At 41.7% G+C, this 13,802-nt stretch overlaps 1 protein-coding gene across 1 annotated transcript; it reads right to left on the minus strand.

Annotated features, from left to right (window-relative positions):
• Positions 1–3,275: 3,275 nt before the first annotated feature.
• Positions 3,276–12,205, minus strand: ddx21 (DEAD (Asp-Glu-Ala-Asp) box helicase 21). The gene is made up of 16 exons (XM_070963761.1): positions 12,054–12,205; positions 10,132–10,356; positions 9,839–9,973; positions 9,660–9,735; positions 9,300–9,478; positions 9,079–9,196; positions 8,668–8,853; positions 8,319–8,464; positions 7,836–7,985; positions 7,426–7,587; positions 7,019–7,138; positions 6,698–6,771; positions 6,278–6,437; positions 5,834–5,968; positions 5,043–5,087; positions 3,276–4,876 (listed from the first exon to the last, which is right to left on the minus strand). Exons 1-16 carry the CDS (start codon positions 12,135–12,137, stop codon positions 4,619–4,621), a joined length of 2,253 nt encoding a protein of 750 aa, XP_070819862.1. The 5' UTR covers positions 12,138–12,205; the 3' UTR covers positions 3,276–4,618.
• Between the last annotated feature and the right edge of the window lie 1,597 nt (positions 12,206–13,802).

Below are 13,802 nucleotides of genomic sequence, written 5' to 3' on the forward strand. Positions count from 1 at the left end.
TTTACAAGCTAAGCACATGAAGATGGAGGAAAGTGGGCATGTAATGGGAGAGGAGGAAAACACTAGTGAGAGAACTACCAAGAGCATTGTTGGAAAGTCACCTTTTACACACGTTTTTCAAATCAGACGGGACCAGGCAGAGTGTGACATCCTGTCAGAAGATGCGGCTGACACAGAAAACCATTAAGAGTGCTGGTGTCATTGAGGTGCTGCTGAAAAACTATATGGGGATCTTCCCATTGTGGAGTGGTTTGCTGCTCGGGGATCTGTCACGGCATGGAAAAAACTGTGAAAGAAGAGACAAAACAGACAAAACTAGGGATACCAACTGCCATGTAGAGCTCTGGTTGGACTTGGTCAAACACTCCATCCTGCAGAGGAAGAAGCACCTGCAACCAGTGGAGTTTGTTTCTAAAATGTTTGGCTCCATAGAACACTGAACACACTGAGCAACATAATCTGTCAATGCAGATTCTGAATATAAACATTCCAACATTGAGTTCAAGCAGACCAGATGATGACCACGAAGAACAGTGGAATAACAGAGACAGTGCTGCTGGTCAGTCCAAGTTGAAGTCAAATAACTTCACTCCACCAAAAACAGTACCAAAACCCAGAAGTCCATGTCAAAAAACGGTAGACAAGGGGATCAGGAGCGACAGGATAAAGATGCACAGGTAAAAGTCATTCATTTTGTCTGTGAGGCACTATGTGTAAACAATTCTTCAGAATTTGAATAGAAACAGATTGTGATGACATTGAGAGGTGGTTCCATGCCCAGTGTGTGCAAATGGACAAGACAGCATTGGAGAAGGCCAAAAGAGGAAACTGGAAATATCCCATTTGTAAATAAAGTGACTTTAAAATGGAGTGTGTCTTGTTTGTACAGAGTAGTAAAACAATCCTGCATTGGTTTGGAGTGGCTAGGTGACATGATATGGAAGATATTGAAAAAAAAAATGCAGATTTTTCCATAAAAATATTAATATAAAATAAGACAGCCACTAAAGTACACCATGATGGGGTGTGTCTTATTTGTCCAGTGTCTGACTAATATCTTATATGGATTTTGGAAGTTATTGTAAAACTAACCCGGAGTGAAAATCCGACTTCACCGGTCAACGCATGACAGCTGGCTTAATATACATGCACTATTCCTCAGCAAGGTAGTTATCAAAGCTAATTACTCATCATACAGGACAACTTAAGAGATGAGGAAGCATGATAACAATCCAACAAGCAACTACCAGACTCATGCGTACCAACGGTCAAAAATAACACACAACGAAACTTGATAATGTGAAATTGGACGTTTATAATTTGCTGGGTGAAAGGGTGTGGACAAACCGCTGTGACGCTGACTGGCATCACAAAGCTAAATTCAGGCAAACCCCTAACAGGCAGTGTACAGGGGTCAAAGCTGACCATTTACCATCGGGAAAGCAACAGAGTGGGGCTGTGTTTGACTCACCGAAGTTACCGCCGACGTTCTGAGACCACTGGTGTCCTTCGTTGTGACAAAGCGTTCACATAACCGTTAGCCAGGCACAGGTCCAGTCCAGGAGTAACAATATATTCCTCTTTTTGGGCGGTTTGATTTTAACTGACGCTAGTTAATGTTAGCTAGCTAAATAAGCTAGCCTCGCTGATATCATTAGCTCTGCTGCAAAACTTGTTTAGCCCCCGGTTTGTTTCAGTTGAACGACCTCACTAATTTTCCAGAGTTTAATTTAGTTATAATAATTTAGTTCAATAATTTTATAGTAAAAGAGGCCACAGTGGTTTCCCTTCCCAATTTTTTCAGTGACTTGACCGCTTACTTTCCCGGTGGAGCGAAGTAACCAAGCGACGTCGACTTGACCTGTGTTCGCATCAGTGCAATACCACCTGTCACCGCACGAGCTGATTGAGAGTTACCATATTTGGACTCTAGAGGGAGCTGTTTCGCCGACAGAAGACATCATTGTTTATACATTGAAATCTTTGACCAGAAACTGAAGCTAGGACCATAAATATAAACAATAATAATCCCTGGTAATATACTTTGCAATGCTGATTCAAGTCTACTATGCTGTATTGTAGTATTGATGACACAATAGCTACAGCAAAATGATTACAACAAAGAAAAAACATTTTTTTTAACAGGATGACAGTAGCTTGAATATTAAGATACACCTGGTTTCTGTAGACTTCTGGGAGATTTGACTTACAACTGATTTATAGTTCAGCTGCTACCTCAATGTGGGTGATGTGAATTTGGGTGTCAGCTCTTGAAATCCACCTATGACTAATACGGAGTTCTCCATCCAAGCACATCAAAAATGTTAATTATTTTATGTTATGCAGTGGTGGAAGAAGCTCAGATTCTGATTCAGTGTTCTTTATTCGTATCCACATTAGCCTGGTATTAACAGTGGGAACCAGCCAGCAGGTCTATTACCATTAAAAGGCTGGCATTCAAATACTTCTTTTCCAGCTTTCACAATGCATTTAAATGAGGCAGATTCAATGAACAAACAGCAGAGGGTAGCCTGTATGCCAGTCTTTATAGACAGGCCATGTCTTAATCTTGATGTCACAGAAAATCAACTAGTCCTCAGATGTTCTGCAGCAGTTGTTTTGCCTCTCAGCTTGTGAGATTTGAGTATTATCCAGTTGTGGAGGCAAAATGGCACAAGGGAAATCAATTCGAACGGATCCACCACGCTTTGTTTGACAATATAAAATGAGGAATTATTAAGATGTGAGCTCAGGTTTTTACACAGTGGGATATCAGGCAGGGGTGCTTTTAATGACTCTGTGTTTTATTTGTATGCATTAACTTTTTAAACTTGTCTATTCGAAGTCTGGTTGAATGCATCAGGTCCACAGTTTGAGTGTCCTTATCCAAACTGACAGTCTAAAATAGAGGGTATTATACATTGTCCAGATTAGATTAATAATAACATTGTATAAAGATGGTATCAGCATAATTGTTTACCATTTATGTTATATCACTTGTAACAAAACACTTTGATCTTCAATTTTGATTTAAGTAAACTGCCTGAAAAACCACTGATTTGATTAAAATAAATGTCAAAAATAAAGTCTTTAATGTATGAGCTGCATTTAAACACATTTAAATTAAGCTGACAAGGTCTGACTAATTATCAGCAGCTCATATCCATCAAAGAATATTCTCTGTCCTTTGACCTGATACAGTTTTTTATTGTTTATTCAAGTCTATGATCAAAAGGGAAATGCAAAAATGTTAGTGCAGGGAGCAGACATCATGTAAGTTTCACTCACTTTTTAATCATTGAAACTTTTTATACTAAGTGTAACTACAGCATTTATTTGTATAATTTCTGTACATAATGCAGGGATATGTTGGGATAACGCTACACTTTTTTCCCTGGTTTGTACGGGTGGGGTCGTAGAAGTCGAGTGCACTGCAGCCAGCACCACTGTATTGCAGGGGGTTTAGTGAGAAGGGTAAATGAATAGAGGGTAGTGGCACTTATTGTGACCTTATTATATTATATTATTATATTCATTCTCTGTGCAGTAGTTTCTCCTCACTCTGGTGTGCTCTCCTGGCAGTCCCAGTTTAACAACACATAATTTTATAGATTAACTAAATTTATCCGTTCACGGTTTTATGACTATCTTCTTTAAGGCCCTCTGAAGTGAAAAGTGTCAGGTACCCAAAAGCAGTTAACTTTGAAAATTACACTTGTACTTATACACTACATGCTTGTGTCACACCCCTTTAAAAAGACAAAACACAACCTGAATTGACCTTTTTTTAATGAATAAGTCATTTCATTCAAATGAATGGAAGAAGTAGACACAGTTATTAAATAGAGGCAATTGCAAAGCAATCATCCAATATATATTTGGGGAGAGCATATAAGCTGAGGGCAAGACAGCAATCCAACACTGAGCACAACAGTAAAGGTTCATCACTGTTCTCTGCAGTACAGTGCATGGTACCACACACTCACAGCCATCTGGTGTGATCATATGAAAAGTAGTGTGTTTACAAGTTGTTAGGTCAAAATTGTGGACAAAGGCTCAGGTTTGACTGCTGTCACTGTTCCCCAAACACCCAGTATAAAAAGAGCAACACCTGACCTCAGCAGAAGACTCATTCAAGCTTTCGCTTCACATCATCACATAATGCTGAACATTTACTGTGAGGGTGATTAGGCCGTGTTTTCAATCCTATGAGATTCAAGACATCGCAACTGAATAGCGAAGCTCGTATGAACACATCATTTCATGAGATTCAACTAAGGTGTCTCTCACCTAAAAGATGCACACATTGGGCATTAAAAAAATGGCTGCCAATGGTACAGTGTTAATATACCGTACACAGAAAATATGGTCTGACTTAAATCTGATTCATCAGATAACATGGGATGTTCACTATATTTTCAGGAAGTGGAAACTGGTAATTTAATGTATGTAATGAGTATCTGAAAGCTTTGAACAAAGCTTGTTGGAGAATTCCACCAGCCATACATGATCTCTCTTGCTGACAGCCAATAAAAATCAGTGGAGGCCCAAACAGGGTCAGTCTAGTCTCATTGGTCATTGGTCAAAGGTGTACACCAGGTCTCCACAGGTCGGCACTTCAGTAATCAAACGCTTGGCTGAAGCTGCGTTTGTGTCCTCCTCTGTTGTTGCCAGAGCCACCGCCACTCCGGAAGCTGTTACCACGGCCACCGTTTCCACCAAAATTACGCCTCCCACCTCTGAATCCTCCTCTTCTGTCACCGCGGTTACCACCGCCAAAGCCTCGGTCACCACGGTTACTGAACTGCTTCTCCTCCAGCTCCGGGAGCTCTGTGGCTACAGTCAGCTGCCAACGGCGGCCATCCTTCCAGTTCTCCTGTTGAAGGGTCACGAGAGGTGAAAAGGATGTTAGCAGGACAAGCAGAGTCTGTCAACTTCTGCAAGAGACGCTGTCAAAATATTTACTTTTCATTTTCACTCATTTCATCTTGAGGAGAATATAAACAGTCTTGAACAGACGGGGAGTTTACACTTGTTCTCACCTGAATCTCCTTGACTTTGTCAACTGGGACATCAAAACAAACTCCCTGTGACAAACAGAAAAAGAGTGAGATGGTGAGTGTTTCTGTCTCACGCTGTTTGTGAGAAGAGTCAGACTGTGTACATGCTGTGCTAACAGGCATGGTCACACCTGCAGAAATGTTTCACAAGTTTACTTTTTGCTAACAGAGGTTTTGCTGTTTCCTTGCTGTTAATTTCTGCATCTTTACTGATACTTCTTCATTTACATTTAGTTTTATTATATCATACTTTATTTTGCTGACTTAAATGTTTTTTATTTAAACACACAATAAGTGTTTACGTTCAGCACATGGAGCTGCATTTGATGTTTAACTTGTGCTATATAGATAAAGTTTGAGGCACTGGTTCTTCTCTCATTTTGCATTTTTATTCAACACCAGGTTTCCCATTTACTTCTTCATTTGCCAAGTGTGTTACTTTCATGAATGACTGTGGGGACACTGTGGGGGGCATTTTTGACAAGTCAGTACTAAGTGTGATCAAACCAGAGCACTCATTGGCTTTGATTTGGACCCAATTTTTTGCAGCCTACATCCATGCTCAACTTTATACGTGCATATTCCAAGTCAAATATGCTAACAGAACAGAGATCACAAACTTCAGATAACAAAAGTAGAATATGACAAGCTGAAGCTCAAAACATCCCACAGTGTCTCTAATATTAAAATACAATGTGACCTAAAATAGAAAAAAAAGAGGTGTCTTCAAAGCATACAGTATATAACATATGCATGTTTGGATGTGTACATACTGTTCTGCCTTTGAGGAAGGTCATCCTGTGAATGTGGTTCTCGATCTCTTCTCCAAGCTGCTCTTTGATGGTTCTCCAGGCGTAACCCAGATTATGCATCTCCTGAGAACACACCAACTGCACAGTGGTGTAACCCTGCAGAAATACACAGAAACAACGAGTTAGGTTGAGCAGAGGTAACGGTCAGGTGGGCACGTGTGTGTCCAAGGGCTGTTGCAGTTTGAACCATGCTGCAGTTGTTGTGTAACCTTGGTAGGCTGAAGTGTAGAGCTGCTAGTGTTTTACTAACAGTATTGTCATACAGTAGTATGTTCAGATTTGTTACTATACTGCATGTATTCATGTGTATATAAACTTATTGTGTCTTTTGTTCTGTGTGAATATATCTGCGTGTATAAGTGTGTTATGTGTCGGTTGTTTGTGACAACAATAAAACAAACTCACAGCATCAGAGTTGAGCAGTGACCTCTGCTCGAGACTTGTGGCTCCAGAAATATGAGCCAGGGCGGCAGCTAGTGCATCAACTGCTCCTCTTTCCTCAATCAGCTTCTCAGCTGATGCTCTGAAGTACCCGATAGCTGTGACTGGAACAGAGTCCAGAAACCTGGACACAATAAAGACAACGTCAGAACAATGTGGCTGTTTTCTGTCAGCAAATTAGTTTCTTGGCTTCTTGCAGCCACTGTTACATAATGTCAGTGAACCCACCAGGCCACTAAGTTCCCAACTAATGATCATACCCTCCTCATTATTAACCAAATGATGAGGCTGCTAGAGGCCAAGGTTTCAAATAGCAATCAATAACAGTATTTTCATAGTTCCAAAACTCAATATATATATGGTTTGACTTGGCTCTCACTCTACCTGACAGCATCTTTGCTTGATGACTTGATGATATCATTGGCAGTGGGAACCCCAACTCGTTTGAATGTGATGCCCTGAAAGAATACCACACAAAATGTATTTAGTTTGTTTCTCAATATAGAAACATCTGAACCAAGTAGTAAAATGCATTTCTACACTCTATTTCAACAACAGGGAACTGTCCATTTCTGTCCCATGTGTCGCACAGAAGTGACTGAAGGCATCCTTTTATATTTTCACATTGCTGCTCAAACAACTCAACATGTCATCCTCTGCTCCTCTGTCATCTTCTACTTTGACTGAATTCTAAGCAAGACGTACTGCTTTGTTTTCTACGTAGCGCAGCTGGTCCTCTTCTTTCCGCTGGTAGAAACAGATGCAGACTCCAGTTCTGCCTGCTCGGCCTGTACGTCCTGAGCGGTGGATGTATGACTCCACATCCTGGCACCAACCACAGAGAAAGAAACATTTTCAGAGATAGTAAAGGTGACAGGCTGTTATGGGTCATAATTTATGCTACAATGCTACTAAGAAAGTGTGCAGTTATTATTTATCTTATGAGTTTTTTCCAATTTTCAATTCAACATCTGAATGGAGTCTGCACCTTAACATCAGAACATATTTATGAATGTAAAATACAATGTCCACAAAGCAAATAAATGGCATGTCCAATACATGCAATGGTCACTCGTCTTATACAATACTTGATTACTGGCAGCACATCATACCTTGGGTGGAGAACACTGGATCACCAGATCAACCTCAGGGATGTCAAGCCCACGAGCTGCAACGTTTGTGGCAACCAGAACCTCAAAAGCTCCATTTCTGAAGCCCTTCAGTGTCAACTCTCTCTGTTTCTGAGGAATATCGCCATGGAGGGACTGGGCGCTCTGAAAACACACAAAAATAAAACAGAGTGAGAAACGAACGCAAGAGAATTTGCCAAGACTCCATTTCTGATGATATCGTTATGGCAGAACTGTCATATCAAAGTTCTAAAAGCTAAGCCAAAGCCAAATCTAACAAATGAATCTGTCACAACTCCAAAATCATTCTTCCCACATTACCTGATAGAAAAGTCAGCTCATCAAACATCAAATCGTCAAGTGTGTGTACGCGTCTGTAACTGTGTGTGTACCTGCTTGATGGACGTGTTCATAGAGAGTTCGTTGGCCTCTTTCTTCGTCTCACAGAACACAATGGTTCTGCCGTGGCTGCCGCTGTAAACCTGGATAACATCGCCAAGCACGGCTGCACGCTGTGACCAGTGGCACGCGATGGCCAGATGCTACAGGGGAAGGGAGGAAGGGAGGGAGGGAGGGAGACATTTTCATTAATCCAGCTGGCAGACTTAAACTTGTACTTCATTACAATTCCACTGGTGTTGACGATGATAAATACAGCAATTTTTACTGCAAATGAACTTGCTGGGCTGTCTTGATGGAGATATATGTGAGCGTATTTTACAGTCTCGGGGTCTGTGCTTACAGGCAACTTTGAGAAACCGAGGCCTAAGAGCTAAAACTGCTGTAATGCTTGTGAGATTGCACCCATCACACACCCTTCACCTCTTTCACCTCCGCTAACACACACACTCTCATGAACACAAACGCACACTTACTTCCACAGTTGTTGCAGCTTTCTGTGTTTTCTTGCCAATCAGGTCAATGTGTTTGCACCCTGGCTTCATGTACTTCTTGGCCACCTCGTAGACCCAAGGGGGGCAGGTAGCCGAAAAGAGAAGAGTCTGCGGGTTGGAGTCGTTTTCTGGAGAGGAGCACACACGTTTTGTTTTACAAACATAACCACAGTACACTGAACATACAACCCTGACTAACAAAAACACACTGTGTGTCAGAGTTGTATATAATACACAAAGAAAAATGAGCTCTAACACTCTACACACAGAAAACAATACACACACCTATATATTCTATGCATGAGGACAAACACACACAGATTTACTTTACCTTTCCCATACGATGATGCCAAAATCTCTTCAACCTGTTCTGCAAAGCCCATGTCCAACATTTGGTCCACTTCATCCAGAACAACATGTTTCAGTTTAGAGAGGTCCAGTTTATGGTTCTGGATGTGGTCTTTGATGCGACCAGGGGTTCCAACCAAAATATCGATGCCATTACGAATAGCATCGACTAAACAGGAGGAGGAGAGTGAAGAGAGTCAGTGTTAATATTAATGTGGAAAGTTTGCTGTTAAAACAGGAGACACAGAACACACAAATAAACAAAGGAAAACAGATAATAAGCTGAAATTTAAAAAAAGACATTTAAGTACTTTCTAATAACATTAAGTATTAAGAAGTCATCATTGTAAATAAATTGACTCTTTCAATGATTTTGCATAAGAATCAGACTTACTCTGTGGGTTGTACGAGCTTCCGCCATAGAAGCAGGTGATAGAGAGTCTCTTGATAATGTCTTTGAAGTCCTTAGCCACCTGGATAGCTAACTCTCTGGTTGGCGTTAACACCAGGACCTACGCACAGACGGAGAAGAGACTCAGTCACACACAAACATACTCAGAGAGCGACTGTTACTGGGACTCTGTTTTCAGCCATCGGTAGTGTCTGTGTAAGCACCTTGGGAGCCCGGCCTCTGGTGAACTCTACTGACTCCTTCTGGAGCTTCTCCACCAAAGGGATGGCAAAGGAGAAAGTCTTTCCTGTTCCTGTTCGGGCTTGGGCAATTACATCCTCTCCATCATATACAGGATTAAATGCTTTCACTTGAATGTCAAACAGGTAAGAGACTCCCCGAGCTGAGAAAGTGGCAGGGAGAGAGGTGACAGAGGGTGAGGAGAGGGTAGAAGGTGGGATGACAGGACAGAAAAAAAAAACAAAAAAACGGTCCATTGCAATTTGTTATTCAGCACACACCAAAAACACACATCTGCTCAAGCCACAGAGGGACAAGATGAAGTTTGTAAATATGGTGTTTACCTTTTAGTTTGTTGATGGTGACTTGGGAGATCCTGAAGTTGGAAAAGGCCCCTTCCCTCTGCTCCGGCGTCTCCTCCTGAACAAACAAACAGAGTCAGTCTATGTGACTGTTACCTCACACTACAGCTGACTGTTCACGTGTCTCTCAGGACAGTCCACTGTCAGCCTTCCAGTCGTACCGTTTCTTTATCGCTGTCGCTGGCTGACTCTTCACTTGACGGGGACGGTGTCTGGATGGGCGTCTGCACAGGGGTGTTTGGGGTGGAATGTCCATTGGCTGCTCCCTCTGCTTTGTTTTGCTTCTTCTTTTTTTTCTAAACCGCAAAATAAAAGTGCAGACAGTGTTATACAGGGGGCAGAGAAAATGGATTTATGTTTCATCATTTAGCAGATCACCCAATGTCCCACTAAACAACTCAATGAATAATAAATACAGTTTGAGATAAATTCAAATTAACAACACCGCTCTCACCTCTGTGTCTCCGTCCTTGTTCTTCTTCGTCTTTTGCTTTGGTGTTTCAACACCATTACTGTTACCATTCATGTCTGTGGCCTCAGGTGTGTGTTCGTCCACTTGGTCCACTGCCAGTTTGTCTTTTTTCTTTTTCTTCTTTGGTGCTGGAGGTTCACAGTCAGGTTCCTCCTGCTCCTCCAACTGCTTCTTCTTCTTCAGCTTCTTGCCCTCATTGGTCTTATTCTTTATTAGTTTTTTAAAAACAGAAACAATAAAAGCAAAGAGGTTTTATTTAAACCAGACAATGTGCAGAGATTCAAAGGCCAAAGAACAATGTTGGCACATTGTCAGCGAGTCATTTCTAATTCTCACTTTCATTTCATCGTACTACAATTTCACTGACAAACATCTTTTAATTTTGCATGTCCGGTATAATATACAGTGGTGAAAGAACACATTTTATCTCTCACATATTATCTGAAAAATTGCAGCAGATTTCTGAAGTAAATCTCAATCATTTTTTGTTTATGAGTAAAGCACTCTTCAATTCAATGCCACATAATGATTTCGTGATTATTATAATTACAATTGAATAATTCTGAAATTAGTTCATCAGTGAAACACTAACAGAACTGTGTATGCTTTGATGTAGATTTTGGTTATTAAGTACAAATATTATTTCTTATGAACTAATATTAGTTTTCCACATTTTTTTTTGTAAAAAAAAAAATTAAAACAAAAACAAGCACCTACCTTCCTAGAGAGGGTATTACTTTCTATCAGATCATGATCATATTTTTTGTGTCCACATGAAGTGTACTGCTCATACCACCTTCTAAAATCCCTTCAGTCATTTTGGACTGTTGCTCCAATTTATTTTGGCTTTAGAGGCTTCTTATAGGTATTTTTCATATCTATTGACACTCTATAGAGTGCACAATAAATCAAAGTAAATATCAGGTACGCATTAACCCTCATTCACGACCTCTGAAATTGGAAGTTTGACTAACACCAAGGGCTGCACGGTGGCGCAGCAGGTAGTGCGCGTGCCTCACAGCAAGAAGGTTGCCGGTTCGATCCCCGGGTCAGGCGGGGCCTTTCTGTGTGAAGTTTGCATGTTCTTCCCGTGCATGCGTGGGTTCTTTCCGGGTACTCCGGCTTCCTCCCACAGACCAAAAACATGCTCATTAGGTTAATTGATGACTCTAAAAAATTGTCCGTAGGTGTGAGTGTGAGTGTGAATGTTTGTCTGTCTTTGCATGTGGCCCTGCAATCGGCTGGCGACCGGTTCAGGGTGTACCCCGCCTCTCGCCCATTGTAGCTGGGATAGGCTCCAGCCCCCCGCAACCCCGAAAGGGATAGGCGGTATAGATAATGGATGGATGGATGGATGGACTAACACCAACCATTGGTAGCAGCTGTAATGAAGCTAAATTGTGTATTTTACTGTTGAGCATGTTGTTTCCTATCCTGAAACAGCTGAGGAACCCAGCTGTATCATACGTCATCACGTCGCGCCCACAACGCAGATAACAGATCTGTGAGCAGCATACTTCAAGTCTCCACACTGTGAACCCGTAAATCCACATGATGTATACATCGGCTCACTCACACGCGGGCGGGCCACGTGACCTTCCAGCTCGATTAAATGGCTACGTCGACAACGTTGCTAACATTACCTTAGCAGTTGATCACATTCGTTTTTTTTTTTTTTTTTTTTAATTCACATCGCTGTTAATTTCTCTATGTTAATACTATGTGAGTATTCGTGTCGCTACATAAACCTAACTTAGCTTAGCTTGGCTTGGCTTCCTAGCAGTTAGCTGTCCGGTTAGCACGTTCAGCCACGTGTTGTCAAACACGGAGCAGCCAGGCAGGACGAAACATTACCAACACGGATTATTTAGTCTGTTTAGGGCGACACGACCCACTCTGCCCACCTTTAGAGGTTTGCCCTCCGCGACAGTGTCCACAGCTTCCTCCATGACTTGATCTTCGTTTTCAAAGATGATTTTTGTCGGCATTTCTCCTCCTAGGTGGAACCCTTCTGCGTAGACACACAGGCTAACCTACGGGCACGCGGACGGAAAGGAACGCGCAAGGCTGCGCGAGGAGGGTTGTTCACGAGCCAGACATAGAAATAGAAGTGATAGACAGACAGACAGAGCATTAGCGCGCACAAGCAAGAACATTAAATACCTCCAGACGCTACTCTCCACCGTAGATTACCGTGAATTCTACCCTCTATGGGAAGAACTTAAAGGCAAGGTGTGATTTTTATAATGAAATATTTTTTATTATGTCACATAAATGAATTCTTCTGTGCCTCAAGACAATAATTACTGTAAAAAATAGTGTCGTGCAATAAAGACTGTGTGAGAGAAGGACTGAGAAAAGCTCAATCAAACGAGGTTAAAAAGCAGAAATTCCACTGGCCTGTAAACACAATGGCGTCCATATAAAAACATATGGCGATGGTCCCCTGCCGGCAGATGGTGCAGTGTGTCCTGTTCTGTGAGGCCATCTTTACATGTTGAGAGCGCTTACCTGCTGACAGGTGAGAGGCCGTTTGATGATTTCTTTCCCCATAGTGCAGTCACACAGTCTACTTAAAGTCCACCTGAAATTTACTTGCATGTTTTTCTGCTTCAGCATACATGTCCTTATGTCAGCTGAGGACAGCAAATTGAACTTGATGTTTTCACATAACCTTTTTCACATTACTGTAAAAAGCAATGTCCATTACTTGTTTTTGCTCCTTAAACCATGTTCATTGAAACCTTCAAAAGCTTACCCAAATGATTCATCCAAATTAACAATGCAGTTCCAGAATTTCTTCCTCTGATATCAGGCTCACAATCCTCCTAAGATTCCTCCATTTTCATGCAGTTTAAGTAAAAGCAAATTAAAGTAAAAGGCGGTACTAGAATACTTGACTTGATATCTAAATATCTAAATCACTGAAGCTACTAAGGCAATAAAAGTGCCTCTGTGGTACAATGATAATATCCTGTCTTTTTAAATTAAATTCAAGTCTTAAACCTGAGTACTGAATCAGTCACGAATACAAACATCCTCTCTCATCCTCAAAGTGCAGGCCTGGGAATGAGCCATTGTCTTCGAAGGCAAGCTTTGTGCTTGTCTCTTATATGTTTGAACTTCACTTGCTTTAAGAATTTCCCACCAAGATTCAAACATAGGTTCGATTCCCGGGTTGGGCCTTTCTGTGTGAAGTTTGCATGTTCTTCCCGTGCGTGCGTGGGTTCTCTCCGGGTACTCCAGCTTCCTCCCACAGACCAAAGACATGCTCATTAGGTTGATTGATGACTCTAAATTGCCCTTAGGTGTGAGTGTGAGTGTGAGTGTGAATGGTGTGTGTATGTGCCCTGCGATCAGCTGGCGACCGGTCCAGGGTGTACCCTGCCTCTCGCCCGTTGACAGCCGAGATAGGCGCCGGCCCCCCCGTGACCCCGAAAGGGATAAGCGGCATAGAAAATGGATGGATGGATGGATTCAAACATTTGTCATGATCAATCACACTGTGCATGCTGCTTTCCAGGAGAGGACAAATCTCCAAAAATGTGACTTTAAAGGCATTTTTTATGCATGGTCTAAAGACATCTTTGCATCTACAGACTGCAATTTGGCAATGGTCCCTCTTGTTAACGGTTCCATTTTTTCTCTCAACA

The sequence above is a fragment of the Chaetodon trifascialis genome, chromosome 1 (genome assembly GCF_039877785.1).
Source record: "Chaetodon trifascialis isolate fChaTrf1 chromosome 1, fChaTrf1.hap1, whole genome shotgun sequence".
Taxonomy (NCBI): Eukaryota; Metazoa; Chordata; class Actinopteri; order Chaetodontiformes; family Chaetodontidae; genus Chaetodon; species Chaetodon trifascialis.